Here is a 27,614-nt window from a genome sequence, read left to right as displayed (position 1 = left end):
TTATTCAGTGAACACCATCATAGGGCCTAATCACATCAGCCACACTATCAGAGGCTCATTCACCTGCACATCTACCAACGTGATATGTGCCATCATGTGCCAGCAATCCCCTTCTGTCATGTACATTGGCCATAATGGACAGTCTCTATGTAAAAGAATAAATGGACACAAATCAGACGTCAAGAATTATAACATTCAAAAACCAGTTGGAGAACACTTCAATCTCTCTGGTCACTCGATTACAGACCTAAAAGTGGCACTTCTTCAACAAAAAAACTTCAAAAACAGACTCCAATGAGAGACTGCTGAATTGGAATTAATTTGCAAACTGGATACAATTAACTTAGGCTTGAATAAAGACTGGGCGTGGATGGGTCATTACACTAAATAAAACTATTTCCCCACGTTTATCCCCTCTCTTCCCCCCCACCCCGCTGTTCCTCAGACATTCTTGTTAACTGCTAGAAATGGCCCACCTTGATTATCACTACAAAAATTCCCCCCCCCCACCCCGCTCTACTGCTGGTAATAGCTCACTTTAAGTGATCACTCTCCTTACAGTGTGTATGGTAACACCCACTGTTTCATGTTCTCTGTGTATATAAATCTCCCCACTGTATTTTCCACTGAATGCATCCGATGAAGTGAGCTGTAGCTCACGAAAGCTTATGCTCAAATAAATTTGTTAGTCTCTAAGGTGCCACAAGTCCTCCTTTTCTTTTTGCAGATACAGACTAACACGGCTGCTACTCTGAAATTTCATGTAAGTTCATTTGTATTAACAACATCATTCTTGTGGTATAAAGCGTAGCCAGCACCACCACTGGTGCTCTCTGACAACCTCAAGATAATGGCAGAATACTTGAAGTATTGAAAGCTCTGCCCCAATGCCTCCAAAACATTGGTAATAGGCTTCCACCTAAGCAATAAAGCCACTAAGGAACCACTTAATGTCACTTTTCATGGTCAATGGGTCTGAAATGAGCCCTATTCTAAGTACTTGGGTGTAACTTTGGAACAAACTTGACTTTTAAAACTCATCTTAAAAAAAGACATGAAAAAAAGGTAAAAACAAGGACTAACTTCATCCAAAAACTTGCAGGATCAATATGGGATGCCAATGAGTGCACACTTAAATGACAACTCTATCGCTGGCACACTCAAGTGCTGAATATTGTGTACCAGCCTGGGCAGGCAGTTAACATACCAAATTACTGGATGTGCAGCTTAACACCATGATGAAAATTATAACTGGAACATTACAATTCCAGGGAGGAGAGATAGCTCAGTGCAGGGAGGAGGGATAGCTCAGTGGTTTGAGTTCTGGCCTGCTAAACCCAGGGTTGTGAGTTCAATCTTTGAGACGGCCATTTAGGGATCTGGGGCAAAAATTGGGGATTGGTCCTGCTTTGAGCAGGGGGTTAGACTTGATGACCTCCTGAGGTCCCTTCCAACCCTGATATTCTATGATTAATATGAGCACCTATTCAATAGTAGCCCACTCTGAGACATATACCTACTTCCAAGATGCAGAGAGAAACACATAACAGCTCATGAGTACAAGCAAATCGTGGCCAACCTGAAAATTCATGAGGACACCTCCAATACCTTCTGAAGTCATGCCTGAAATCTCACAAGCTTTTTTTCAGGGCTTTGGAGTGGAGCCCAGAGCTGGAGCGTGGAGCAGCTCCAGAGCAGTGGAGCTGCAGGTTTTTGCCTGAAGCTGGAGCAGAGCCGAAGCACAGCTCCAAAGCTCTGCTTTTTTGGGGGATTGGGCTAAAGCTTTTAAAGCATCCTCATTCAATCCTGACATGCACTGGAAAGAATTCTGGGATAATTCTAATTCCCCAAAAAACCATTTGATTGCTGACCCCACAAAGGAACTTCCCAGCTTCAATCTACACTCGAAACAATGGTCCAGATTAAACCGCTTCAGAACACTGCCTGGCAGATGCTGTCATTTCTTACATCTTTGGAAGAGAACACACAATGGCACTGTAGACACCAGTTGTAAACTATGGAGCACATTATAAATCAGTGCCCATTTGGATTGTTTGCCGGTGGCATCGCAGGTTTACTCCAAGCGATTTCCAAAGCTACCCATTGGCTCTAATCTGGATTTGGCTACATGAACATTTCTAATCACCTCATGTACTATAAGAAAGAAGTTTTGTTGATTTTTTTGGGTGGGAGGGAGGTGAATACCAGAGTAGTTGCCTATCTATTAACTCAGGGGTTCTTAACCAGCGGTATGCGTACCCCTGGATTCTGGCTTTAGACAAGGCTCAGAAGTGAAAAATAGGCTCAAGTATCACACTGAAATGTAAGTATAATATTTATATTTCCAGTCAATTTACTTTATAAAATTATATGGGAAAAATAAAAAAGTAAGCAATTTTTCAGTAATAGTGTGTTGTGACATACTTGTATTTTTATGTCTGGTTTTGTAAGCAAGCAGTTTTTAAGTGAGGTGAAACTTGGGCTACTCAAGACAAATCAAAATCCTGAAAGGGGTACAGTAGTCTGGAAAGGCTGAGGACCGCTGCACTAACTCACATCTGCTATGTCACTGCTTCATTCAATGCTAGAACATGATGTTCATACACTAAAGAATTTTAAGGTAAAAAGGATTATTATGATCATCTAATCTGTCCTCCATATCCGATAGGAATTTGCCTAGTACTTCCTATATCAAGCCAAAAAATTCTAGTTGAACTAGAGCATATATTTTAGAAAGACATCCAATCTTGATATAAAGACTTGAAGCATTGGAGAATTCCCCATTCCCCATGGTGAATTGTTACAATGGTTTATTACCCTCACCATTAAAAATGTGTAACTTACTTCCTAGTTGAATTTTGATGAATTCATCATCTAGTCATTAGATTTTGTTATGCCATTGTCTGCTAGATTAAAGATCCCTTTAGTGCCAGATATCTTCTCCCTGTGCAGATGATTATATACTGTGATCAAGACACTGCTGCAGACATCAGTAGAGTGAGTCACTGCAGATGTTCTTCAGCAAGCTATATACCAATGGTGAGCAACCTGCAGCCCGCAGGCTGCACACGGCCTGTCAGGGTAATCCACTAACGGGCCACCAGACAGTTTGTTTACATTAAGAAAAGAAGTACTTGTGGCACCTTAGAGACTAACAAATTTTAAATTTGTTAGTCTCTAAGGTGCCACAAGTACTTCTTTTCTTTTTGCGAATACAGACTAACACGGCTGCTACTCTGAAACCTTTGTTTACATTGACCACCTGCAGGCACCACCTGCTTCCTGCAGCTCCCATTGGCTGGGAATGGCGAACTGTGACCACTGGGAGCTGTGGGAGGTCGTGCCTGCAGGTGGTCAATGTAAACAAACTGTCTCATGGCCCACCAGTAGATTACCCTGATGGGCCGCATGTGCCCTGCAGGCTGCCCACTACTGCTGTATACCATCTGATTCACCACCATGCCTGATCTGAAATTCGTGTGATACAACTTATCAATGCTGGCTCGAAACTGAATATCAGCTGGGGACAGAAAGCGAAAGATACATCAAGGCTATAAGAAATGTCAGTACTACATTTTTTGTAGTACTGTACAAGTATTTTTGAAGATTCCATGGAGATGTTAAACAGTAGCTTCAGAAATATCCTGAAATTTTCCCAAGGTTCCATACAATGCAGGAATTGTGCTAGGCAGTTGTATCCAAACTCAAAAGATCTATCAAGACCGCTGCACAGAAAAGAATGCATTACCAGAAGCTCACACTAATGTCACACACACAACCACTGATTCCAAAGCCAGAAAGGACCATTGTGATCATCTAGTCTGACCTCCTGTATAACACAAACATTGTTGCAGTTTTGTGTATTTATATCAGTGGTTGTTGATCCAGGAGTATATGCTGAAGAGGCCGAACAGGCCGCGCATTCCATGTCTTTTGGCAATATCAAATTATGTAATGGAAAACACAGTTGAGTCTATGATGCTGAAAAACTGGGTGCCAGCTCTGGCCAAGGCTATAGCTGTTAGTTAAGAACTGAAACTATAGCTGGAAACCAAACCAGTTCATCATTATGTTCGTTTTGTTCAAAATAGTTATTAATCTTATATTAATGTATGTAGCATTTAGGTTCTATGAAATGCTGGTAAGTTGATGCATGCATTAATTTAACTTGCAATGTCTGTATTCCATGCTACAAGATAAAATGTAAGTTTGTTTTATAACTGTAAAAATGCCTGTTTTTAACTTGTGAACTCAGACACGAAGAATAGCTCCACCCACCCATCCAGGAGGACTATCAAAATTAAATGGGCCATCATAGGAAAAAACCTTTGTTAATTGTTCCCATCCACCTATGGGGGAGTAAGTGCAGGAAGCCTTGTCCCATCAGTTGGAATGCCAGAAGAGGGAAATAAAAATAGCTATGTAGTGAGGCGGTGTGGTTCCCTGCCACCCGGAGAGAGATGAGCCCTTCTGCACACCAGAGTGGGTGGAGCCAGGGAACTTTGATTTAGTTGGGGATTGGTCCTGCTTTGAGCAGGGGGTTGGACTAGATGACCTCCTGAGGTCCCTTCCAACCCTGATATTCCATGATTCTATGGTTCTCTGAGCCTACCTCCCAGAGGGTCAGGTGTTGCCCCAGAAGTATAAAGGCCCGACCCCAGAGCTCATTGAGAGAGCAGCCACCGGGGAGGCCAGACGCCTCCGGCCTAGCTTGTGATTAGGAAAGCCCATCCGCCTGCAGAAAACCTGAGGACTGGCCTGACCTGCCCTGCACCAGCTACCCAGAGGAGCTGCCGAGCCTGCCCCGCACCAGCTATCCCACGGAACCCATGGTACTGGATCCCCCTGAGGACACCACCCTGACCCAGGTACCTCAAGATGGGGAGTCTGGAAGTAGGTAGGAGGCAGCTGATCCTAGGGCCCATGTCAGTGTGTTCTGGCCAGGATCCCCACTGACTCAGCAGCGGGTCTTCTACCGCAGCTAGGGCCCTGGGCTGGGACGCAGTGGAGTGGGAGGGCCTGCGTCCCCCCTGCCACCGAACTCATGGGTGACAGTCTCCCCCCTCCCTGACCCTTTGGAACCTAGGGCCTGGGTTTATTGCTTATATACTAAAGGAGGACTTGTGGCACCTTAGAGGCTAACAAATTTATTTGAGCATAAACTTTTGTGAGCTCTGTAGCTCACAAAAGCTTATGCTCAAATAAATGTGTTAGCCTCTAAGGTGCCACAAGTCCTCCTTTTCTTTTTGTGGATACAGACTAACATGGCTGCTACTCTGAAACCTGCTTATATATTGTTATTGCTCAGCCCCTGTCTGAGAGCCTGAGCTCCTGACCAATGTTCCCTCTAATTTTTGACAGGCCGTGTGCGCAAACAATTTTTTTCTGTGCAAATTTTTGTGCGGGTGGTGTTTCGCCGTGTGCGCAGAATTTAGGATCTATGTGTGTGCACACACGCACACAGCTTAGAGGGAACAGTGCTCCTGACTCACCATTGCCCCACCCTGACCTAGGGCCTGGGCTTACTGCTTATATACCTTATATGCCCTGAGCGCCTGACTCACCATTTTCCCGCCCTGAGCTAGGGCCTGGGCTTTTCATTATATACTGTTACTGCTCAGCCCCTGCCTGAGGGCCTGAGCACCTGACTCATCCATGCCCCTGCCCTGACCCAGGGTCTGGGCTCGCTGTGTTTATTTGTACTTTCACTAAGGCCATAGAGGAAGCCTCCCTCGGCTGGACTAATTCCCTGCAAGAGCTATTCCCAAAGGTAGTGAGGCGCCTGCCGCCTCTCCCCTGCCGCCCCGGGGAGAGATGAGCTCCGGCTAGCCTCTCTACAAGCTAACGTGAAGATTTTTCATCTCTTTCAAGTTTGAACGCTTACAAGGGCTGGAACTAGGAAACAAAAAGCAGAGATCCCCAGGGTCAATCTGGGTTAAGCCCTAAAAAGACATTCAATGCTGACAGATTGCTAAACCTCTGTCACCTTTAGAATCACAAACTGAAACTCATTTGTGCATATATGCTTGCTTGCTTTAACCTGTAAAACATCTCTCATTTCTCTTTCTTAGTTAATAAACCTTTAGTTTATTACAGGATTGGCTAAAGACATTGTCTTTGGTGTCAGATCTAAGGTACAAATTGATCTGGGGTAAGTAACTGGTCTCTTGGCACTGGAAGCGACCTCAATACTTTGTGATTTTTGGTATATGTGATCATTTTTCACTAAGTCCAGCTTGCCTGAGTGGTAAGACAGATTTGCGAGCCCAAGGGAGCTGTCTGCGACTCCATGGTAAGATTGTTACAGTGATCTAGGAGTTCACATTTGTTACTGGGTTGGTTAATTCTAATTAGAGAACATACCACTAGCTTGGGGGTGTCTGCCCTGCTTTTAACAGGCTGCCCTGAGATTGGCACTCAGTTGTGACCCACTTCAGCCAGTGTGACACAGTCCATGTTGGATAGATTTTCCACACTCTAGTTCAGAACCTGGAAGACTGACTGATGATCACAAAAGCTTCAAGACCTCAAGATCTGACTCTGACATGCATTAGCAGAATAGTTTCTGCTAGATTTCATTAAACACTTGGACCTGAAGACCTGACCTAGTAACATGGATATAATCTATAGGGACAAGTTAAGAAGTCTCCACAATGAATTTAAATTCAGTGTCACAGGTGAGGATGCTCTATAGCTCCCCCTACAGTGCTAAGCGGTGCTTCAGGCATTCCCTGCCTTAATTCACAAGTTGCGGCCACCTGCTCAGAACAGAGCAGCTCATGCTGTAAGCTTAGCGTCAGTCTCTAAACAGATAACTAAAGGATAACAAAACTCAGAATTTAGCTGTCTGCACCTTTAAACAAACAAAACTCAAAGGCAACTACTTGGGCTTTGTCTACACTGGCACTTTGTTGGAAAAAACTTGTGTCGTTCAGGAGTGTTAAAAAACACACCTCCAAACAAAAAAAGTTTTACAGATGAAAAGCATCAGTGTGAACAGCACTTTGTCGGTAGGAGCGCTCTCTTGCCAACAAAGCCATTGCTGCTCATGGGGGGTGGAAGTCTTTTGTCGGCAGGAGAGCTCTCTCCTGCCAACAAACAGCAGCTACACTGAGCTCTTTTCAGAGGCACGACTGTAGCGGCACAGCTGTGAAGCCAAAAGCCTCGTAGTGTAGCCATATCCTTAGTTGCAGTGTTTTAGGGCAAGGCCTTGACCTGGCCCTGGAGTGCTGAGTTAGCACTGAAGAGTTCCTCCTCTGTCCCAGTCTCACCTTAAAAAGAAAAAGGAGTACTTGTGGCACCTTAGAGACTAACGAATTTATTTGAGCATAAGCTTTCATGAGCTCCCTTCATACCCCAAAGAAGATGCAGGCAAGCCGCCTTAACTGTCTTGCTAGTTCCTGATTAGTCATGTCCCCTCCTTGCCTATCTAGGCCTCTGGGAAGATGTCTACACTGCAATAAAACACCCCTGGCTGGCCTGGGTCAGCTGACTCTGGCTTGATGGGCTCAGGCTGTGGGTCTATAAAATTGCAGTGTAGATATTTGGGCTTGGGCTGGAGCTCAGCCTCTTGTAAGAATAAGGCCTTTTCCTGTAGCCATACTGTAAGGCCTTGTCTGGGGCCATATTAGGCGAGCAGTAGCCATTAACCAAGAAGCAGAAAGTCACATCCTGACATTCAATCTAAGTTACATTAAATGTAATATCGGGTTGTTAAGGCGGCGACCCTGTTCTAACAGCACCCACCATCGCCAGATAAAGAAACAGATCTTAAGATGGTAAAAGAAAACTTAATAGCATTCTGTATGGCAAGAAATCACTTATCAATAGTTGTGGTTGTGACATCCCCATGTCTTTATTGTTTTGTCTTTATGGTCCCCACTTCTCTGTTGTTTGTCTATATGATCTCTGTCTGGTTCTTGGATGGTTTCTGTCTGTTACAGAATTAGTTTTGCTTGGTGTAAATTAATTAAGGTGGTGTGGTATGATTGGTTAGACAATTTTGTGCAGCATGCCAGGATTGGTTAGTAAAATTTTAGTAAAATGATTGGTTAAGGTATGGCTAAGCAGGACTCAAGTATATAAACTGGGATCCAAGAAGGAGACCAGCAGAAAGAACAGAAGAATAAGAAAAAGGAAAGACCTCGAAGAAGAACTCACCTCTAAGACACGGCCTATGATCAAAGCTGCTAAGAATCCTCTGCATGACTGTGACCTGCAGCAACCAGAATCCAGACGAGACTGACCTTACCTGGCCAACAGGGAAAGTCCGCCTGTCTGATCAGGATTGGTGAGCATAGCATTGTATGCTTAGCATGTGTATTCTGCATGGTAATTGTTACTAAATAGAGGATAAGGATATTAGTGTATAAGGCTCTTTCACTGGTAAAAGGTCCTGCAAACCTGCAAAGAGTATGCCTTTACCCCTAGGAATTGGGTATGGGTGGCTGCGAGTAACAGAGAATTTTGTGCGGGTAACACTCTGGGACCCTTCCTTTTCTTGGGATCTCAGCCTGCTCTCCAGCCCAAGCCAAAGGTCTACACTGTAATTTTATAGCCACACAGCCCAAGCCACCGGACCTGAGCCAGCTGTGCATGTTTTATTGCAGTATAGACCTACCTTGGAAGACTAAGTAGCATGGTTTGAGTGGATTTTCCTTGAGCAGAGAGGTGTCAGGGCACCTTTGCCTCCAGCGGAGATAAACAAGGCCTGTTAAACACTGTCACAGTCACATTTACTACTAAGGTTCCATTTACATATGCTTTTCAAAGGGTTAATAAAAATTCATAGAAGTTTATAAGCATGTTACAGACAAACAATAAATATTAAAGATGGTTATAAGCAACCTATTGAGCTGCTGGAATCCATAAATATTGATTAACTATTAAACCATCTAATAATCATTTATTAACCGTTAATAAAATATAAATGGAACCCTGACACATCTATAAGTGTGACAGAATTTAATATGAATAAAAAAAATCAGTATAAGGCTTCAGTCCTGACTGAAGAGGCATGATAGCGTCCTTGGACTTGAGAGAATTGAAGATTGCACAGACAGCAATTCCTATTTCCATAGCTAAGAGAGAATTCAATACCACAAACAACAAAGAATCAGAATTGCAGGACTGGAAGAGCCCCTGAGAGGCATTCAAGGCAGGACTAAGTATTATCTAGCCCACCAGTGACAGATGTTTGTCTAACCTGGTCTCAAAAATTTCTAATGATGGAGATTCTACAACCTCCCTAGGCAATTTATTGCAGTGCTTATCCACCCTGACAGGAACTTTACCTTATGTCCAACCTAAACCTCCCTTGCTGCAATTTAAGCTCATTGCTTCTTGCAGTATCCTCAGAAGTTAAAAAGAACAATTTTTCTCCCTCTTGCTTATAACAACCTTTTATGTACTTGAAAACTTATGTCCCTCCTCAGGCTTCTCTTCTCCAGACTAAACAAACCCAGTTTTTTAAATCTTCCCTCATAGGTCATGTTTTCTAGACCTTTAATCAACCTTTCTCCAATTTATCCACATCTTTCCTGAAATGTGGTGCCCAGAACCAGATACAATGCTCCAGTTGAGGCCTAATCAGCGCGGAGTAGAGCTGAAGAATTACTTCTCATGTCTTGTTTACAATACTCCTGCTAATACATCCCAGAAGAAAGTTTGCTTTTTTTGTTTGCAACAATGTTATATTGTTGACTCATATTTAGCTTGTGATCCACTATGATTCCCAGGTTCCTTTCCACAGTACTCCTTCCTAGTCATTTCCAATTTCGTATGTGTGCAACTGATGGTTCCTTCCTAAGTTGAGTACTTTACATTTGTCCTTATTGAATTTCATCCTAGTTACTTCAGACCATTTCTCCAGTTTGTCCAGAGCATTTTGAATTTTAATCCTATCCTCCAAAGTACTTGCAATCCCTCTGAGCTTGGTATCGCCCACAAACTTTATAAGTGTACTCTATATGCTATTATCTAAACCACTGATCAAGATACTGAACAGAACCAGACCCAGAACTGATCCCTAAGGGATTCCACTTGATATGTCCTTCCAGCTTGACTGTGAACCACTGATAACTACTCTCTGGGAATGGTTTTCCAAGCAGGTATACACCCGCCTTACAGCTCCATCTAGGTTGTATTTCCCTAGTTTGTTTATGAGAAGGTTGTGTGAGACAATATCAAAAGCCTTACTAAAGTCAAGATATACCACATTTACTGCTTCCCTTCATCCACAAGGTTTGTTACCCTGTCAAAGAAAGGTTGGTCTGACACAATTTGTTCTTAACAAATCCATGCTGACTGTTACTTATCACTCTATCTTTTAGGTCAGGGGTGGGCAAACTTTTTGGCCTGAGGGCCACATCTGGGTGGGGAAATTGCATGCAGGGCCATGAATGCAGGACTGGGTCGGGGGTTGGAGTGAGTGAGGGAATGCAGGGTGTGGGAGGGGATGCGGTGTGCTAGAAGGAGATATGGGCAAGGGGTTGGGGCAGAGGAAGTGTGCAGGGTGTATGAGGGGGCTCAGGGAAGGGGGTTGGGGTGCAGGAGGGGGCTCAGGGCAGGGGTGCAGGAGGGGGTGCGGAGTGTGGGAGGGGGCTCAGGGCAGGGGGTGCAGAGTACAGGAGGTAGCTCAGAGTAGGAGGTCGGGGTCCAGGAGGGGTTCAGGGTGTGGGCTCAAGCCCAGTGCCGCTTACCTTGAGGGGCTCCAGAGTGGCAGTTGCACACAGCAACTGGGTGGGTACCTCCCCCAAAGCTCCCATTGGCCGTGGTTCCCCGTTCCCAGCCAATGAGAGCTGCGGGGGACAGTACCTACAGGTGAGCGCAGCACGTGGAGCCCTCGGCCCCCTCTCCCCCAGGGGCCATAGGGACGTGGTGCCAGCTGCTTCCGGAAGCAGCACAGGGCCCACAGCGCCATGGGGCTGGCAATTCCGCGGGCCAGATCCAAAGCCCTGATGGGCCGGATGCGGCCCATGGGCTGCAGTTTGCCCATCCTTGTTCTAGGTGTTTGCAAACTGATTGCCTAATAATACGCTCCATTATCTTTCCAGGTATTGAAGTTAGCTGACCAATCTGTAATTCCCCGCATTGTCCTTATTACACTTTTTAATCAATTGGCACTATGTCTGCCTTTTTTCCAATCCTCCAGAATTTCTCCTGTCTTCCATGACTTCTCAAAGATAATCGCTAATGGCTCAGATATCATCTTAGTTAGCTCTTTGAATATTCTAGAATGTATGTCTTCAAGTCACCAGAGCCTAATAAAAATTTAACTTGTAAACTGGAGTAACAGTAATAGGATGAAATTTAAGAGTGAGAAGTGTAAGGTGTAAGGTTAAGCATTTAGGGATTAACAACAAGAATTTTAGTTATAACCTGGGGACGCATCAATTAGAAGTAACGGAGAAGGAGAAGGACCTTGGAGAATTGGTTGATCATAAGATAACTATGAGCCGCCAATGTGATATAGCCGTGAAAAAAGCTAATGCTGTCTTGGGATCCATCAGGCGAGGTATTTCCAGTAGAGATAAGGAGGTTTTAGTACCGTTATACAAGACACTGGTGAGACCTCACCTGGAATACTGTGTGCAGTTTTGGTCTCCCATGTTTAAGAAGGATAAATTCAAACTGGAACGGGTACAGAGAAGGGCTACTAGGATGATCCGAGGAAAGGAAAAACCTGTCTTATGAAAGGAGACTCAAGGAGCTTGGCATATTTAACCTAACTAAAAGAAGGTTGAGGGGAGATATGATTGCTCTCTATAAATATATCAGAGGGATAAATACCGGAGAGGAAGAGGAATTATTTAAGCTCAGCACCAATGTGGACACAAGAACAAATGGGTATAAACTGGCCACCAGGAAGTTTAGACTTGAAATTAGACAAAGGTTTCTAACCATCAGAGGAGTGAAGTTTTGGAATAGCCTTCCAAGGGAAGCAGTGGGGGCAAAAGACCTATCTGGCTATAAGATTAAACTTGTTAAATTTATGGAGGAGATGATATGATGGGATAACATGATTTTGGTAATTAACTGATCTTTAAATATTCATGGTTAATAGGCTCAAATGGCCTGTGATGGGATGTTAGATGGGGTGGGATCTGAGTTACTACAGAAAATTCTTTCCTGGGTATCTGGCTGGTGAATCTTGCCCAGATTGCTCAGGGTTTAGCTCATCGCCATATTTGGGGTCAGGAAGGAATTTTCCTCCATGGCAGATTGGAAGAGGCCCTGGAGGTTTTTCGCCTTCCTCTGTAGCATGGGGCACGGGGCACTTGCTGGAGGATTCTCCGCTCCTTGAAGTCTTTAAACCATGATTTGAGGACTTCAATAGGTCAGACATAGGTGAGAGGTTTTTCGCAGGAGTGGGTAGGTGAGATTCTATGGCCCGCGTTGTGCAGGAGGTCAGACTAGATGATCTTAATGGTCCCTTCTGACCTTAGTATCTATGAATCTAAGTAATTTTTCCCTTGTTCTCTCCCTATTTTAGCCTCTGATCCGATCTCATTTTCATTGGCATCCACTATATTAGATGTCCAATCGCTATGAAACTTTTTGGTGAAAACTGAAATAAGGAAGTCATTTAGCATTTCTGCCATTTCCACATTTTTCTGTTATTGTTCCCCCACTGAGTAATGGACCTACCCTCTCAGTGATCTTTCTGTTGCTTCTAATGTATTTGTAGAATGTTTTCTTATTCCCCTTTATGTCTTTAGCTAGTTTAAGCTCATTTTGTGCCTTTCTAATTTTGTCCCTACATACTTGTGGTTTTTGTTTATCCTTTGCAATTTGACCTAGTTTCCGCTTTTCGTAGGACTCTTTTTTGAGTTTCAGATCATTGAAGATCTCCTAGGTAAGCCAGGGTGGTCTCTTGCCATATTTCTTATCTTTCCTATGCAGTGGGATAGTTTGCTCTTGTACCCATAATAACGTCTCTTTGAAAAACTGCCAACTTTCTTGAACTATTTTTCCTCTTAGACTTGCTTCCCATGCGATCTTACCTACCAAATTCCTGAGTTTGCTGATGTCTGACTTCTTGAAATCCATTATCTTTATTTTGATGTTTGCCCTCCTACCATTGCTTATAATCATGCGATTTACCATTTCACAATCAGTTTCACCCAAGCTGCCTTCCACTTTCAAATGCTCATCATGCATCCTATTTTCATTGCCTCTCAATCTGAAGATTGTACATATTTGCTTGTGAACATTGTTGGGCTATCAGTCAGAATGTCTGTTTCAAGAATATGTTGTATCAGGGCTTCCGAGTTGGTCAGGACTGCATGAAGAACATGCTGTGACAGACTTCACTCAGAGGCCAGCAGGCCTAGTAGTCAGGCCAGGGCCAAACAGTCTCCCCAGGTCTTGGGGTGGCTCTTTCGGGCAGTCCAGGGGGCCCAGAGGCCATGGCACAATTTTATTCCCTCCCCTGGCATCCTTCAGGATCTCTCAGGGAGCTGGGGAGGGAGAAAGGAAGGGTAGGGGGACCCAGACCTTCACTCTCCACCAGGTCCTGGCCCATGGCCCCAGGGGAGAGAAGCGAGGCGTGGCTCAGTGCCTTCTGGCTGCTACTCTAGATAAGCCTTCACTGGACTGCTTCCTAGCTTCCCTGTTTTCCCTTCAGTTTTGGGGATGGCCCCAGCTTTTTCCTTGCACAGTCTTGAGTAATTAAGAGCCCCAGTTTGGAGGGGTGGATTAAGGAGAGAAGCTTCTCAGCTCACTCTGAGTCTAGTTGTTCCCCCTGGACTTGAAGCTGGGGGGAAAGTGGGCAGGGTACGGCCTCTGGTCTCCCAGGCAAATCTTACTCACAGTCCCAGTTCCCTCCCTGTAGATAGTTCTACTTCAGCAGCTACTAACTCACTGTCTTCTTACAACCAATTTCTCCTTCACTCACCCACACAGTTGGACTACCAGAGCTCCCTTTTAAGCAGATCCTCCATAAGGAGCATGTGAGGCAACTGTTGAGGGGTGGGGCCTTCTTGGCCCAATACTGTTCCACCACTCCTTTAACCTTATTGTGGGCTCTGTAAACATCATCACACATGCATAAAAGAGGAACAATCCTAACAACGAGATCCGCACAGTCTCACAGGAGTAGTGGTGTCTTCTGGGCTGTGGACGGTACTTGAACTGTGAATGGAGATTATAAAGGGTATGCAATGCTCCTTTTTCTTCCCATCTGACCTCAAATACAAGTCTAGGTAGCAAAATGGTGAATGTTTTTATTCATATAAGCATGTGCTTCTTCTTTTACTCTTGCTAAACTATTTATATTACTAATACGCTGTAGGAGTAAATCCATCTTGCAGAACCAAATATGCTGCGTAGTGCATATTTTGCTGCTTTTAGAGAGCTTATATCACTCAAAACCTTCCTTTTTGAAAAATCATTGAAATATTTAATGTTTTAGGCTGTCAGTCCATAATGTAGCCTATATCCATTAGCATAACATTAAGTTAATTCACTTACAACCATTTGAAAGTCAGATATTGCAAATGAACAGCAATCAACAATTCAGTATTTTCAAAGTGTAGTTTATAGAGCATATATACATTGTCATGAACTAAAATACCACAGACAAAAGAAGCTATTACTGTCAAATTCTTGCTAAAGGAGGGTAGGAAAAAACAAAACCACAGTTTAAGTAGCATCCATTTCACCTGTTATACTGACCTCAAATAATTTGCTACTAACTACTGACAGTCAGACAATTGTTGGGTGCTATAGGTTTGCTACAATGAACTAAGGGATTAGCAAACATCACACAAGAGGTAAATATAAACTGTCAATTGTTTTTTTGCAATTATTTTTATTAATCTGTTCAGGTTATCTGTGCCCCGAAGAGCCTGCTTGTGCCAAAGGACAAGGGGCTCCCTGGTATCTAACAGTGAGTATCTGTTGGCCTGACCAGCTCAATATACCCCACCTCTTTGTTGTCATAAACTGTATCTAAAAGATGTCACGGAAGGTATGCTAGTCATTAATATTATTGTGTGGTGTTTGTGCAAGTGATATATAGAAAATTATAAGTGTGCTGGAAATATGTTCTTAAAATGTTTTTGTGAGGTAGGGTGTAAGGCACCCTGCCCTAGACAAAGGAACGTGGTTCTCCCTGCTTGAATGTGTCTCCAATGTGTCTATACTGAGCAAAGAGAGACAATAGAAGTATATCTACATAAATGGCAAACAAAGCCATCAGACTAGCTCGTGGGGGAGATAGCCACTTAACTAAGATAGTGGCTGAGAGGAAACTGCAAAAATTAACCTAGGCTCAACTCCCAGGTGGCACAGCAAGCTGAGTCCCTAGGTGGGCTTCCTGCCTTGACAAAAGAAATTGTGAGGATATACGCAGAGAGAGAAAGCCATTTTGGCATCCTTCACCTGAGGAGACAATGAAACCAAGTGCTTTAGGCTCTATGTTGTATCTTGGCTAAGGACTGGGAAGCCATGCTTGAAGAACAACTGTGGTGAGAAAACTACTCCAAACAAAAGTTTAAGTTAGGTTTTAGTGTTAGAAACTTTTATTTTTGTTTGTTTGTAACCATTTCTATCCCAATTCCTTCTACTCGGTATCAGCTAAATAGAAGTTCTTTGTTAATAAACTTAATCTTGTTTTATTACACAACCATCTCAGTGCAGTGTTTCAAACTGAAGAGTAAAATCCTCAGCCAAACTAACAGGCTGGTGCTAGGTACTGTCTCCTTAAAGAAGCAGAAAACTTGATAAGGTTTTGTGAGGGACTAAGCACTACAGAAGAGATGGTTTTGGGGAAACTGGGAAGTCGAAGGCTATTGGTGTCACAAGGAATACCCAGGCTGATGGAAGCCAGCGTGAAGGCATTGTGCTGTAAGCAGGCTGCTGGTGTCAGGGCTCTAAGCTGCACCATATAGAAGCACCTAAGGCTACAGGGCAGGTGGTGACATAACCCCTTACTTGTTTGGATGAACCCCCCAAAGCATCACAGTACCTCAGACAATTTATACCCTGCATAGGTTGGTTGTTCATTTTTTAATAAACAAATAATAAAAAATAGTTCTTGATATGCCTTCAGCTAGCAGTTTCAGATTTAATTTTAGTTCACTTTTAATTTACTATTCCAACAATTCATCTCTAATTTGTTCTGAAATGAAAAAGGACTACAATGCCCAGGAAAGCTTGAAATGTCTAATATTTCAAATTGCTGAGTGTACAACAACCGCAATTTGGGAAGACAATAAAGCTGCAGTAAACTGAGCAAGGACACAAACAATCAACATTAACCCTGGATACCAAAGATAGAATACTAAATGCAATTGCAGCACTCATGTTAGGGAAGGAACAACTTCATCTGATAATTTAGGAAAATTACTTAGAAAAATTGAGTTTGTACCTTTTTTTATTATGGAAACCACAGGAGATGTTTTATTATGGGAATTAAACAGAGCTTATCCTAATGCAAGATGATATTTACAATTCCCCCCTTGAAGAATCTAAATTGTAAAAATTTACGTAGACAAAATTTTAGAAAAAGCTACACTTCTAAAGACAAATGTAAAGTCAGAGAAAGAGCCAGGTACATACAATATTTCCATTTTTATTTTGAGTGTCATTGCTGACATTCTACTATGCATAGTCAGCCACATCTCAGTCCCTGGAAAAATCATTGAGCAGGTCCTCAAGGAATAAATTTTGAAGCACTTAGAGGAGAGGAAAGTCTCCCACAGTATTCTTGCCAGCAAGTTAAAGAAGTATGGGCTGGATGAATAGACTACAAGGTGGATAGATTGTTGGGCTCAGTGGGTAGTGATCAATGGCTCCATCTAGTTGGCAGCCGGTATCAAGTGGAGTGCTCCAAGGGTCGGTCCTCGGGCCGGTTTTGTTCAATATCTTCATTAATGATCTGGAGGATGGCATGGATTGCACCCTCAGCAAGTTTGCAGATGACACTAAACTGGGAGGAGAGGTAGATACTCTGGAGGGTAGGGATAGGATACAGAGGGCCCTAGACAAATTAGAGGATTGGGCCAAAAGAAATCTGCTGAAGTTCAACATGGACAAGTGCAGACAGACTGAAGAATCCCATGCACTGCTACAGACTAGGGACCGAATGACTAGGCAGCAGTTCTGCAGAAAAGGACCTAGGGATTACAGTGGACGAGAAGCTGGATATGAGTCGACAGTGTGTCGTTGTTGCCAAGAAGGCCAATGGCATTTTGGGATATATAAGTAGGGGCATTGCTAGCAGATCAAGGAACGTGATCGTTCCCTTCTATTAGACATTGGTGAGGCCTCATCTGGAGTACTGTGTCCAATTTTGGGCCCCACAGTACAAGAAGGATGTGGAAAAATTGGAAAACATCCAGCAGAGGGCAACAAAAATGATTAGGGGACTGGAACACATGTTTTATGAGGAGAGGCTGAGGGAAACTAGGATTGTTTAGTCTGCAGAAGAGAAGAATGAGGGGGGATTTGATAGCTGCTTTCAACTACCTGAAAGGGGGTTCCAAAGAGGATGGATCTAGACTGTTCTCAGTGGTAGCAGATGACAGAACAAGGAGTAATAGTCTCAAGTTGCAGTGGGGGAGGTTTAGGTTGGATATTAGGAAAAACTTTTTCTCTAGAAGGGTGGTAAAACATTGAAATGCATTACCTAGGGAGGTGGTAGAATCTCCTTCCTTTGAGGTTTTAAGGTCAAAACGAGGGGAATGATCACATCCCTCGATCTGCTGACAAAGCCCTGGCTGGGATGATTTAGTTGAGGATTGGTCCTGCTTTGAGCAGGGGGGTGGACTAGATGATCTTCCGAGGTCCCTTCCAACCCTGATATTCTATGATTCTATGATATTTTTAGTAATTAACACATGGGAAGTGGCTGCACAGAAACCTCTGATAATTATTTTCTTTACTGGTGCATGCACATGGAAATCCTCCCAGACTGCACATCTCTGCAGGCAAAGAAGCGAATATATTCTCAAACACTGTTCACAATTTGGAACCCCTAAAGACTTAATGCATGCCATGCACTACCTTGGATTAAAAAAAAAAAAAAAAAGACTGATTGACACCATTTTGATTGACATCAGAAGAATAGCCTGATCTCCAGATCTTGCTCAAATGACTCACTCCTGAGGCACACCAAATTTCAGAAAAATCTGACTAAGCATGTTGAGTTTAGAAGACTTTGTGTAAAGGTCAACCTTTAAACAGAGGTGGTACTGCTGCACCACTATTCTTGTAACAACACTCAGTCACTTCCAAATTGTGTTGGAATTAAATTGATAACCTGGAGGTAAAAGCTCTTTATTCCAAAACCAATCCTCAGAGCCATCCAGTCGCCTATTATATCGTTCTATTTTAAAATGTAGTTTTCAGTAGTAGGATCCAAAATTCAAATTGTAATTAAAATTAATTTTCAGATATATTTCAAAATTTATTTCGATGCAAAGAGCTTCTCATTTTATAATTTCAGACAACTGGGTTTCAAGAAATGGGTACAATTTACTTTTAAAATGGTAAAAAATTGATAAAATATGATTACAATAAATTGTGTGGGGAAGTTCTTAGGTGATACTGAAACTGAATTGTCAGATTGTCACTGTTCTCTGACAAATACTATTAGCATGTAATGCTCATTCCATTTCATACTCATCTTACTATAGATAAAACCATTGAGATTTGTATTGTTGAACTGCATTTGTGTGTTTTTAATCCCAACTGCCCTATTAACATTCATACACAATCTTTTTAATTAGTAATTGAATTTAAGTCATTTGAACCTGAGGGTCAATATTCATATTATGCCATTCATAACATTATACCACTCCACTCCTAAATTAGGCCAGTTTAATCAACATAGCTATTCTACATAAACATACTAAACAGAGAAACAGATGCGAGCATTACTCCAGAGATTCAAATAGATTTAAATATATTTTTAACCTCTGATATTAATCTTAAAGATGCAAGAATAAGAGTGCATCTACATGTTGACAGTACAAAGCCTCCCAGGATTTCATGAAATTTCCCGTAAACTATTTTTAAAAAATTGCTGAAATACTGTAACAATTTTACATCACTGAAATGTTGTCTTAACATTTTCTATGCAATTATGTGTACAAATATACTGTGATGGACTCCCCCCAGGGTGCCACCTGGAACTGAGGTACCACTGAGCCCTCTGACCTACCAGCCTGGGCTCCCCCTCACACTGTGCTGCTGTGACAAGTTGTGAAGCCCTCCAAGCTTGCACCTTCACCAGCATTCACACAGGTAGGGGGACACACCCAGCTGCAGTTACATGCAGGCTCTCTAACCACCAACATCTCAGCCTAGGACCCCAGAGCACTACAGGTCCTGCCCTGGTCAAATCTGACCAGTATATGGGTTTAAAACCTGGTCCACCTCTCCCTCAATGTGAAGAGGACCAGGTTGGTACTCATTGTAACCAAGCTGAAATTTTCCCCAGACACCTTAGTCAAATGCAGACTGGTTTGGATTAAAACATAAAATAAGTTTATTAACTACAAAAGGATAGATATTAAGTGATTATAAATGATAGCAAACAGATCAAAGTAGATTACCTAGTAAATAAACAAAACTGCAAACAGAGTTTAACATATTAGATTGGTAGGATATGAATTAGCAAATTCTCACCCTGAGTGATAAACAGGCTGGCAGATTCTTAAGGAGCAAGCTGCACTAATTTACACCTTGGAATCCCCAGGTGTTTCATTCACAGGCTAAAAAGCCTTTTTGACTGGGTCAGCACTTCCCCCCCCCAGTTCAGTTTTATGTTCCTCAGGTGTTTTCAGGAATCTTCTTGGGTGGGGAGTCAGTGAAGAACCACAATGATGTCACTCCCCTGCCTTAAATAGTTTTTGCATATGGCAGGAACCCTTTGTCTCGAAGCTTGATTCCCACGCCAGTCATTGGAAAAACACTGGTATCCCAAGATGGAGTCCAGCACAGGTCAAGTGCCTGTAGTGTCACAGCAGCCATAACTCAGAAGCTGTTTATAGCGTCCTCAGGAAGGCCTCCCTCTCTTTCCCCCCCAGTGTGAAATAAGCTTCTTCTAAGGCCTATTGTTCTTCCTAATCGTTTATTAACTTAAATGGGTGCTTCCCAGCCATCTAGACAGAGTCTTTTGTCTAGTGAGTGTTCCCCATGTGTAAGCACATCTGTAACATAGATACATAGTCAATATTCCTAACTTCAGATACAAAAAGTTATACATGCATAGAGGTAGGATAATCATATTCAATAAATCATAACCGTTTCAATGATATCTTACATGACCTATCTTGCATAAATACATCATAGTTATGCCATAATCATATTGTAATATCTCTATGAAGAACATGGGGTGCAGTGTCACACATACCTTTTCCCCAGGAAGCCCAGAAGCACCATCTTCTCCTTTAACACCCACTTCACCCTAAAAGATAAATTGCATATTTAGAGATTTTGAAGATTTCTAAGTTTGCCTTGCAACCAAGGCAACACATTATTAACAGATTGTTTCATTTCCCATGTATATAGCTTTGTTTTCTACCAAGCTTTACAAAATATCACAAAATGGTGCTCTCATTGAGAGAGCATTCTTCAGTGAAAATATGAGCTATGTAAACTTGGGAAAAAAACCTTATGGCATAATATTAAAGTCCTCACTTAAAAAAAAAAAAGAGAAAAGAAAAGAAAAGCAATTCAGAATTAAGGCCTGGCAAATACTCATACACATGCTTAACTTTACTACCCCAAGCACTCCCATTGATTTCAGTGGAACGACTCATTGTGGTATTAAAGTTGTACCTCTGGTGGGCACTTCTGTCATAACTTGCATTATAATGAAAAAGGTGGGATTTGTATTTTTCTACATTACAGATGCATGAGAGTAAGATTTGTCTGTCTTTCTGTGGCAGGGTTATGTATATACAAGCATCAGTATCTAATACCTTCACTCCTCATTAGGATATACCGGAAAAAAGGAAAGTGTGTTTCAATCACAGAATCATAGAAGATTAGGGTTGGAAGAGACCTCAGGAGGTCATCTAGTCCAACCCCCTGCTCAAAGCAGAACCAACACCAACTAAATCATCCCAGCCAGCGCTTTGTCAAGCCGGGCCTTAAAATCTCTAAGGATGCAGATTCCACCACCTTCCTAGGTAACCCATTCCAGTGCTTCACCACCCTCCTAGTGAAATCCTAGACCTCCCCCATTGAAACTTGAGACCATTATTCCTTGTTCTGTCATCTGTCACCACTGAGAACAGCCGAGCTCCATCCTCTTTGGAACGCCCCTTCAGGTAGTTGAAAGCTGCTATCAAATCCCCCCCTCACTCTTCTCTTCTGCAGACTAAACAAGCCCAGTTCCCTCAGCCTCTCCTCATAAGTAATCAATTTTCTCATTTTATAGAAGGTTTCAAAAATATAGGGACCAAAATCCTACTGTCCTAAAACAAAACTCCCATTCATTGCAGGATTTACCCCAGTATCTACATATATGCTACATGCAGCTAATATTTCTACTGCTAGTAGCTCACATGTGCAGCTAGTATTTCTTCTAAGATGCTAATAGTCGGGGCAAAAGAAGTTCTCACTAAATTGGAATATCCACATCTCGTGCTGACAAATCCTTTAATGTTGAATTCATCTACTTTCAATACTTTAAAACAAGTTTAAAATCTGTTGGGGATTTGCTAAAAGATTTATAGGACTAATTCTCAGATGGTGTAAATTGGCATAACCTCACTAACGTTAATGCTCCTTTGGCAATTTATAATAACTGAGAATCTGGACCATTTTTTTTTAAAAAGTGAAAAAAACAACTCCTACATTTTCCTTAATAATTTCAACTATGAGAATCTGAAGTTTTGAAATTAAAATAAGGGAAGATAACAAAAACACTGATTGAATATTAGATACTCTAATAATCACAAATGCAAAGTTCTTCTACTCTTATCTAAAAAAGAAACTTTCTTCCTAGCAATCAACAGCTCAATTCTGCAGCCCCTTTTCAGTCAATAGCACATCTGACAGTAATCCCACGGATTTCAATGGCATTACTCACATAAGTGCTACTCAGTGGGAGGAACAGTTTACAGAATTAGATACCAAGTAAAGAAAAGAAAAAATCTAGAATCTGAAGGTCATGTTTTCTGGTTATCAGTTTCTAAAAGCAGGCAATTTCTTCAGGTGACTACTACCTGAACTTTGAAATGATCCAACTCTGTTGCCTATAACCCTTGCCTTTGTCTTTGTCTCTTCCTCTCTTGCCACAACATCCATTCACAGAAACCCCACAGAAATGACTGCACCTGCACAAGCCAGCTGGCAACTCTTATTTAATGGCATGTGAGTGGGGATCAACAAATCAAGCAAAATGAGTTACACATGTGTATGCAGCTGCATTCAATGCAAAAATTCAAAGCCAGTGAATTGAAGCAATGATTAGTTCTTTTCATTTTTTTTCATATTGAAATTATCTTGAATATAGTTATGTTAAGTTAGTTCAATCCCAACAGCAGAATAAAATATTTAGTATGTGACTGACAAACAGCCACCGGCACTCTGAGAGGGTGAACAGCAGAAATGACTCCTGTTTCCTTGCCTAATCACCCACAGAATGAATGTTAGATCATACTTTGCTTCCTAAGCCACTTTCAACTAAGAGAGACCAAAACCATTTTATATTCAGCAGAATATTTTTACATATTATACGCTATAAATTCATAGTTCTATATGCTACTTATGTAAAAAAGAGCTGACTTACTAACTAGTCAACCATGCTAAATTTACACAGCTGTTTCATAACAGTAGATAGACTTTCCTCCTAAAGACCTTAAGACAACTATATTCCATTGCAAATTGGATTATGAAGTTATTCCTGCATCATATAATTGTGATTTTAATAAGAAAAGTGTAAAGTGTATAGATTATACTCCCTATATAAGAATGACTGAGCTTTCATATAGACATCAGGAGAGAGTAAATAGCGGAAAAAAAGAATCAGTAGGGCTATGAATGGACAAATGGACTATAAGGTGGATAGAAAGCTGGCTAGATCGTCAGACTCAACAGGTAGTGATCAATGGCTCAATGTCTAGTTGGCAGCCGGTATCAAGCGGAGTGCCCAAAGGGTCGGTCCTGGGGCCAGTTTTGTTTAACAATTTTATTAATGATCTGGATGATGGGATGGATTGCATCCTCAGCAAGTTCGCAGAGGACACTAAGCTGGGGGAAGCGGTAGATACACTGGAGGGTAGGGATAGGGTCCAGAGTGACCTAGACAAATTGGAGGATTGGGTCAAAAGAACTCTGATGAAGTTCAACAAGGACAAGTGCAGAGTCCTGCACTTAGGATAGAAGAATCCTATGCACTGCTATAGGCTGGGGACAGACTACCTAAGCAGCAGTTCTTCAGAAAAGGACCTGGGGATTACCGAGGACAAGAAGCTGGATATAAGTCAACAGTGTGCCCTTGTTGCCAAGAAGGTTAACAGAATATTGGGCTGCATTAGCAGGAGCACTGCCAGCAAATTGAGGGAGATGATTATTCCCCTGTATTTGGCGCTGGTGAGGCCACACCTGGAGTATTGCGTACAGTTTTGGGCCCCCCCACTACAGAAAGGATGTGGACAAATTGGAGAGAGTCCAGCGGAGGGCAACAAAAATGATTAGGAGGTGGGGCACATTACTTATGAGGAGAGGCTGAGGGAACTGGGATTATTTAGTCTGCAGAAGAGAAGAGTGATGGGAAATTTGATAGCAGCTTTCAACTACTGAAGGGGGGTTCCAAAGACGATGGCTGTTCTCAGTAGTGGCAGATGACAGAACAAGGAGCAATGGTCTCAAGTTTCAGTGGAGGAGATCTAGGTTGGATATTAGGAAAAATTATTTCACTAGAAGGGTGGTGAGCCACTGGAATGGGTTACCTAGGGAGGTGGTGGAATCTGCATCCTTAGAGGTTTTTAAGGCCCGGCTTGACAAAGCCCTGGCTGGGATGATTTAGTTGGCTTATGTCCTGCTTTGAGCAGGTGGTTGGACTAGATGACCTCCTGAGGTCTTCTCCAACCCTAACCTTCTATGATTCTATGTACATTATTATTTTATCTGCAGTTATTCTATAACAACCACTATGCTTTGCTTTTCATTCATAGGTCTCAAAGTAGTTTACAAAGGTGAGCATGCATCACTATCTCAAGATTACAGATGGGGAGACTGAGGCACAGAATCAGAGGAAAAAACAGGTTCACTGACTCCCAGCCCTATGCTCCATCTGCTAGACCAGTCTTCCTTGTCCCAGAGCATGCTAGCAATACATTGAATACTGGATGTGTGCTTTATAAATATAAACAAATAAATTAATAACAACAAATGAGTGCAATAATAGAACAGGTTTCAGAATCACAGAGAGAAACTAACAGCAGCAATTTTTAATCAGGCAAAGTGGTTAATTTTGAGCTTTCCAAAATACTCAGACAAAACAGACTGCTTTCACCAGACACCCATCATTTGCTGGCTCAGGGTTAAAGAGACTTGGATTTAAAGGTAGGGTTCTAAAAAACCACGTATTAAGTATGAAACTAAAGGGCTAATAATAAGTAATGTGGGGAAGATTTTCAAAGGCACAAAAGGGAGTTGGGCACTTGAGTTAAGAATCTGATTATAAGGATTATTGCTGATTACCGGTATCAAAAATTAGAACCATACTGTAATTACAATTCAACGGTAACGAATGTTCATGCACTATGAAATATAACTAATTAATATAATCTGATTAGACTGGTGGTCTAGTTGTGAAAGAAAATCTGAGTTCAAAACCTGAGCTGTGTGAGCCTTTAGGTTATGATGAACTGAACCCAAATGTTTTATTCACAAAGACTGGAAGCAAACCCATCTATTTATGTTGTTTGGAAGTTATACCATAGTTGAATACACTCTGACAACCACAGGAATCCCATCTCTCTCCCTTGCATTGTAGTCCTTTCTATTACCAGCCCATTCTTCCAATTACTTTGAAATCCTTGGTGTTTTGAGTTGAGAGCAGATAATACCTCTTAAGGGTTAGGCTCAAGTGACCTTGCACCTCTCCTGGAGACAGGCAGCCTTTCTCCCTGATACTCTGAGGGGTGGTTCCCGGTTGCTCTTTCCCTACTTTTTATCTTATTAAAGGGACCATCAGGAATGGCCAATCTTCAATTCACACCAAAGGTATTGGAGAGAGGCCTGAACACAACTGACTCCTTCATAGGTAGCAGAAAAGGAACACACTAATCCCAGGCCACTAAGGCCCAGATCCACAAAGGGACTTATAGACACCTAAGGATGTGATTCAGAAAAGCCAGCAAGCTCGGTGAAGAGCTGCCTAAAATAGCCAACGGGAGATGCTGAGGAGAGGGGTGTGTCCTTCACCCTCCCCCTCAGGGATTTAGATGTTTAAATCCGGGTTTCAGGGAAGCACCTATCTCTCCTAGCAATCCACAGCCAGGAACCCCTCTCTTGGAGTCAGGTGGCTAGATGCCTAAGTAATTTCTTATGAGGACGAGTTAGGCACCTGCCTCCCTCCACACAAAACAGTGGCTGGAGATAGTGGTGGTGCTGCCACCCACTTTATAACCTTTAACCCAGTAGTTAGAGCACCCACCTGGAATGTGGGAGACCCAGGTTCATTTACCCCCTCTAATTTGAGTGGAGAAAGGATTTGAACAGGGGGTCTACCACCTCTCAGCAGGGTGCTCTGATCACTGAGTTATGGGATAGTCTGATGTGGGGCTCCCTCAATCTCCTGTTGAAGCTGTTCCATTTTGAATAAATACTTCAAGAGTCACTGGGCCAGAGACAGAAAGAGAGAAAATGACTCTGTAGCTGGTGGTTGAGGCACTGGCTGGGGAAGTGGAAGACCAAGATCCCATCCGCCTGCTCCAATGACTCTAATTAGACAACGGTTTCTAGGGAAGGTGAAGATGTCTGAGAAGGCCTCACAGACTTTCCCTTGGTACAAACATAATCCTTCAGGTTTATGGATACATCTCAAACTTTTTTCAGAGTAGCAGCCGTGTTAGTCTGTATTCGCAAAAAGAAAAGGAGTACTTGTGGCACCTTAGAGACTAACAAATTTATTAGAGCATAAGCTTTCGTGAGCTACAGCTCACTTCATCACTTCATCGGATGCATCTCAAACTTTGAAACCAGGGTCAGTTTGAAAGGGATAAAAGGTTACAAATACAAATACAAATACTTCACACTTGTCATTCAAAACTTCTCAGTTCTACGGTCCTGCAGGCAGGAGTGTTACCTTAGCCTTGTGAGAGTAGAGAACCTTGCGCTACTAATTTTAAAAAATAAAATAAAAACCCTCTGGACAGTTCTGATAATGGTTCCAGAGTAAACTTAGCCAAAAAGACGGGCTATTATGCCATGGGATCTCTAGAGAAGGAGGAATACAGGGAAACAAGGAGAAAGGGGTGAAAAGATGTTCATGGCTGCAAGAGAGTAAAGGACCATTTGTCTCAGATTTGTACAAGATGATAATACCCTGATTTTCCGCATACAAAGTTAGCAATGCAGTAAACACTAAAACAACCAGAGGGAAATAAACTGTCAGCTCATCCATCCAACCAACCACTGAGCAATGATACTTAAATGCACTAAAGATGGCAACAGTTTCATAAACTGAACATAGAAAAGATCTTGTCATTGTTATGGGTCATGAAATCCATTCAGTATAATTAAATTTTGAAATAGCACAATGACCTGTGATTAAAAACTGAATTTAAACCTATCATTAATATTCACTGTGAATGGCAACATAATGACAATTCTTTGCAACAGAACTCAAGATGTTTACCAAGTAAAATATTTAATAAATAGCAGACTCTTCCGAGTCTTGATATATGTTACAGATAATAGGAGGGTTGCTATATTTTTGACAATGCTCACCACTTCTGTCAAGTCATAAGCAGACAGAGTGGAAGTTTACCAGATCAACATAATAAAATGTTCCTCTCAACTTTCCTGCAAGATTCCTCCTAAAACAAAACCAAGTTTTAAATAATGATTGTGTGGACCGCTACATATTCTCTTCTTCTGATTCTAACCTTCCAAGTCTGAAGTGGAAGCAATTTTGAACATCTGACACTAACTGCAGCACTGTTTTTTGATCATCTCATTACATTAACTATTCAGAATGCCTCAAAGGCAATTGACCTTTTAATCTTCATGTCATGCAGCCATTATGTGATGCACCTATTGTAAAACTAGAAATTATATGCTAGTACTGAACACAAAAGATGGTACCTTGTTTCTTTTATCGTGCATTACAATTGTAGGATCACGTATAGCAAAACTGACCTAAAGCAAAATGTGTTAAAAAGAATGACAAGAGCAACTTGTCTTTAAGCTGACAAATTCAATTAATTTCATGTCTAAAGCCCTAAGATATATTATTAAAAACTTATTTTGGTCAAAGATGCATATTTGCAAGTTCAGGATTGAAGTCATATAAAATGTATTTACACGACAATATGAAATCTTAATTCTTAAGTTAGTAAACTATATCTACAATCAGTTTCAGGAACTGAATCTGATATGAGAAGGAAAGTACCAACTGATTATATCACACATTAGGCCATGGT

General features: G+C 42.0%; 1 protein-coding gene across 1 annotated transcript in view; it reads right to left on the bottom strand.

Moving 5' to 3' along the window:
- Nucleotides 1-27,614, bottom strand: part of COL19A1 (collagen type XIX alpha 1 chain) — a 345,729-nt gene that overhangs the window by 259,762 nt on the left and 58,353 nt on the right. Inside the window, exon 10 of the mRNA XM_043510441.1 lies at nt 20,363-20,416. Coding sequence (XP_043366376.1) covers nt 20,363-20,416 — 54 coding nt within the window. The remainder of the gene's footprint in view (nt 1-20,362; nt 20,417-27,614) is intronic.

This window comes from Dermochelys coriacea, chromosome 3 (genome assembly GCF_009764565.3).
Source record: "Dermochelys coriacea isolate rDerCor1 chromosome 3, rDerCor1.pri.v4, whole genome shotgun sequence".
NCBI lineage: Eukaryota > Metazoa > Chordata > Testudines > Dermochelyidae > Dermochelys > Dermochelys coriacea.
This window is presented reverse-complemented; position numbering and strand designations above follow the sequence as displayed.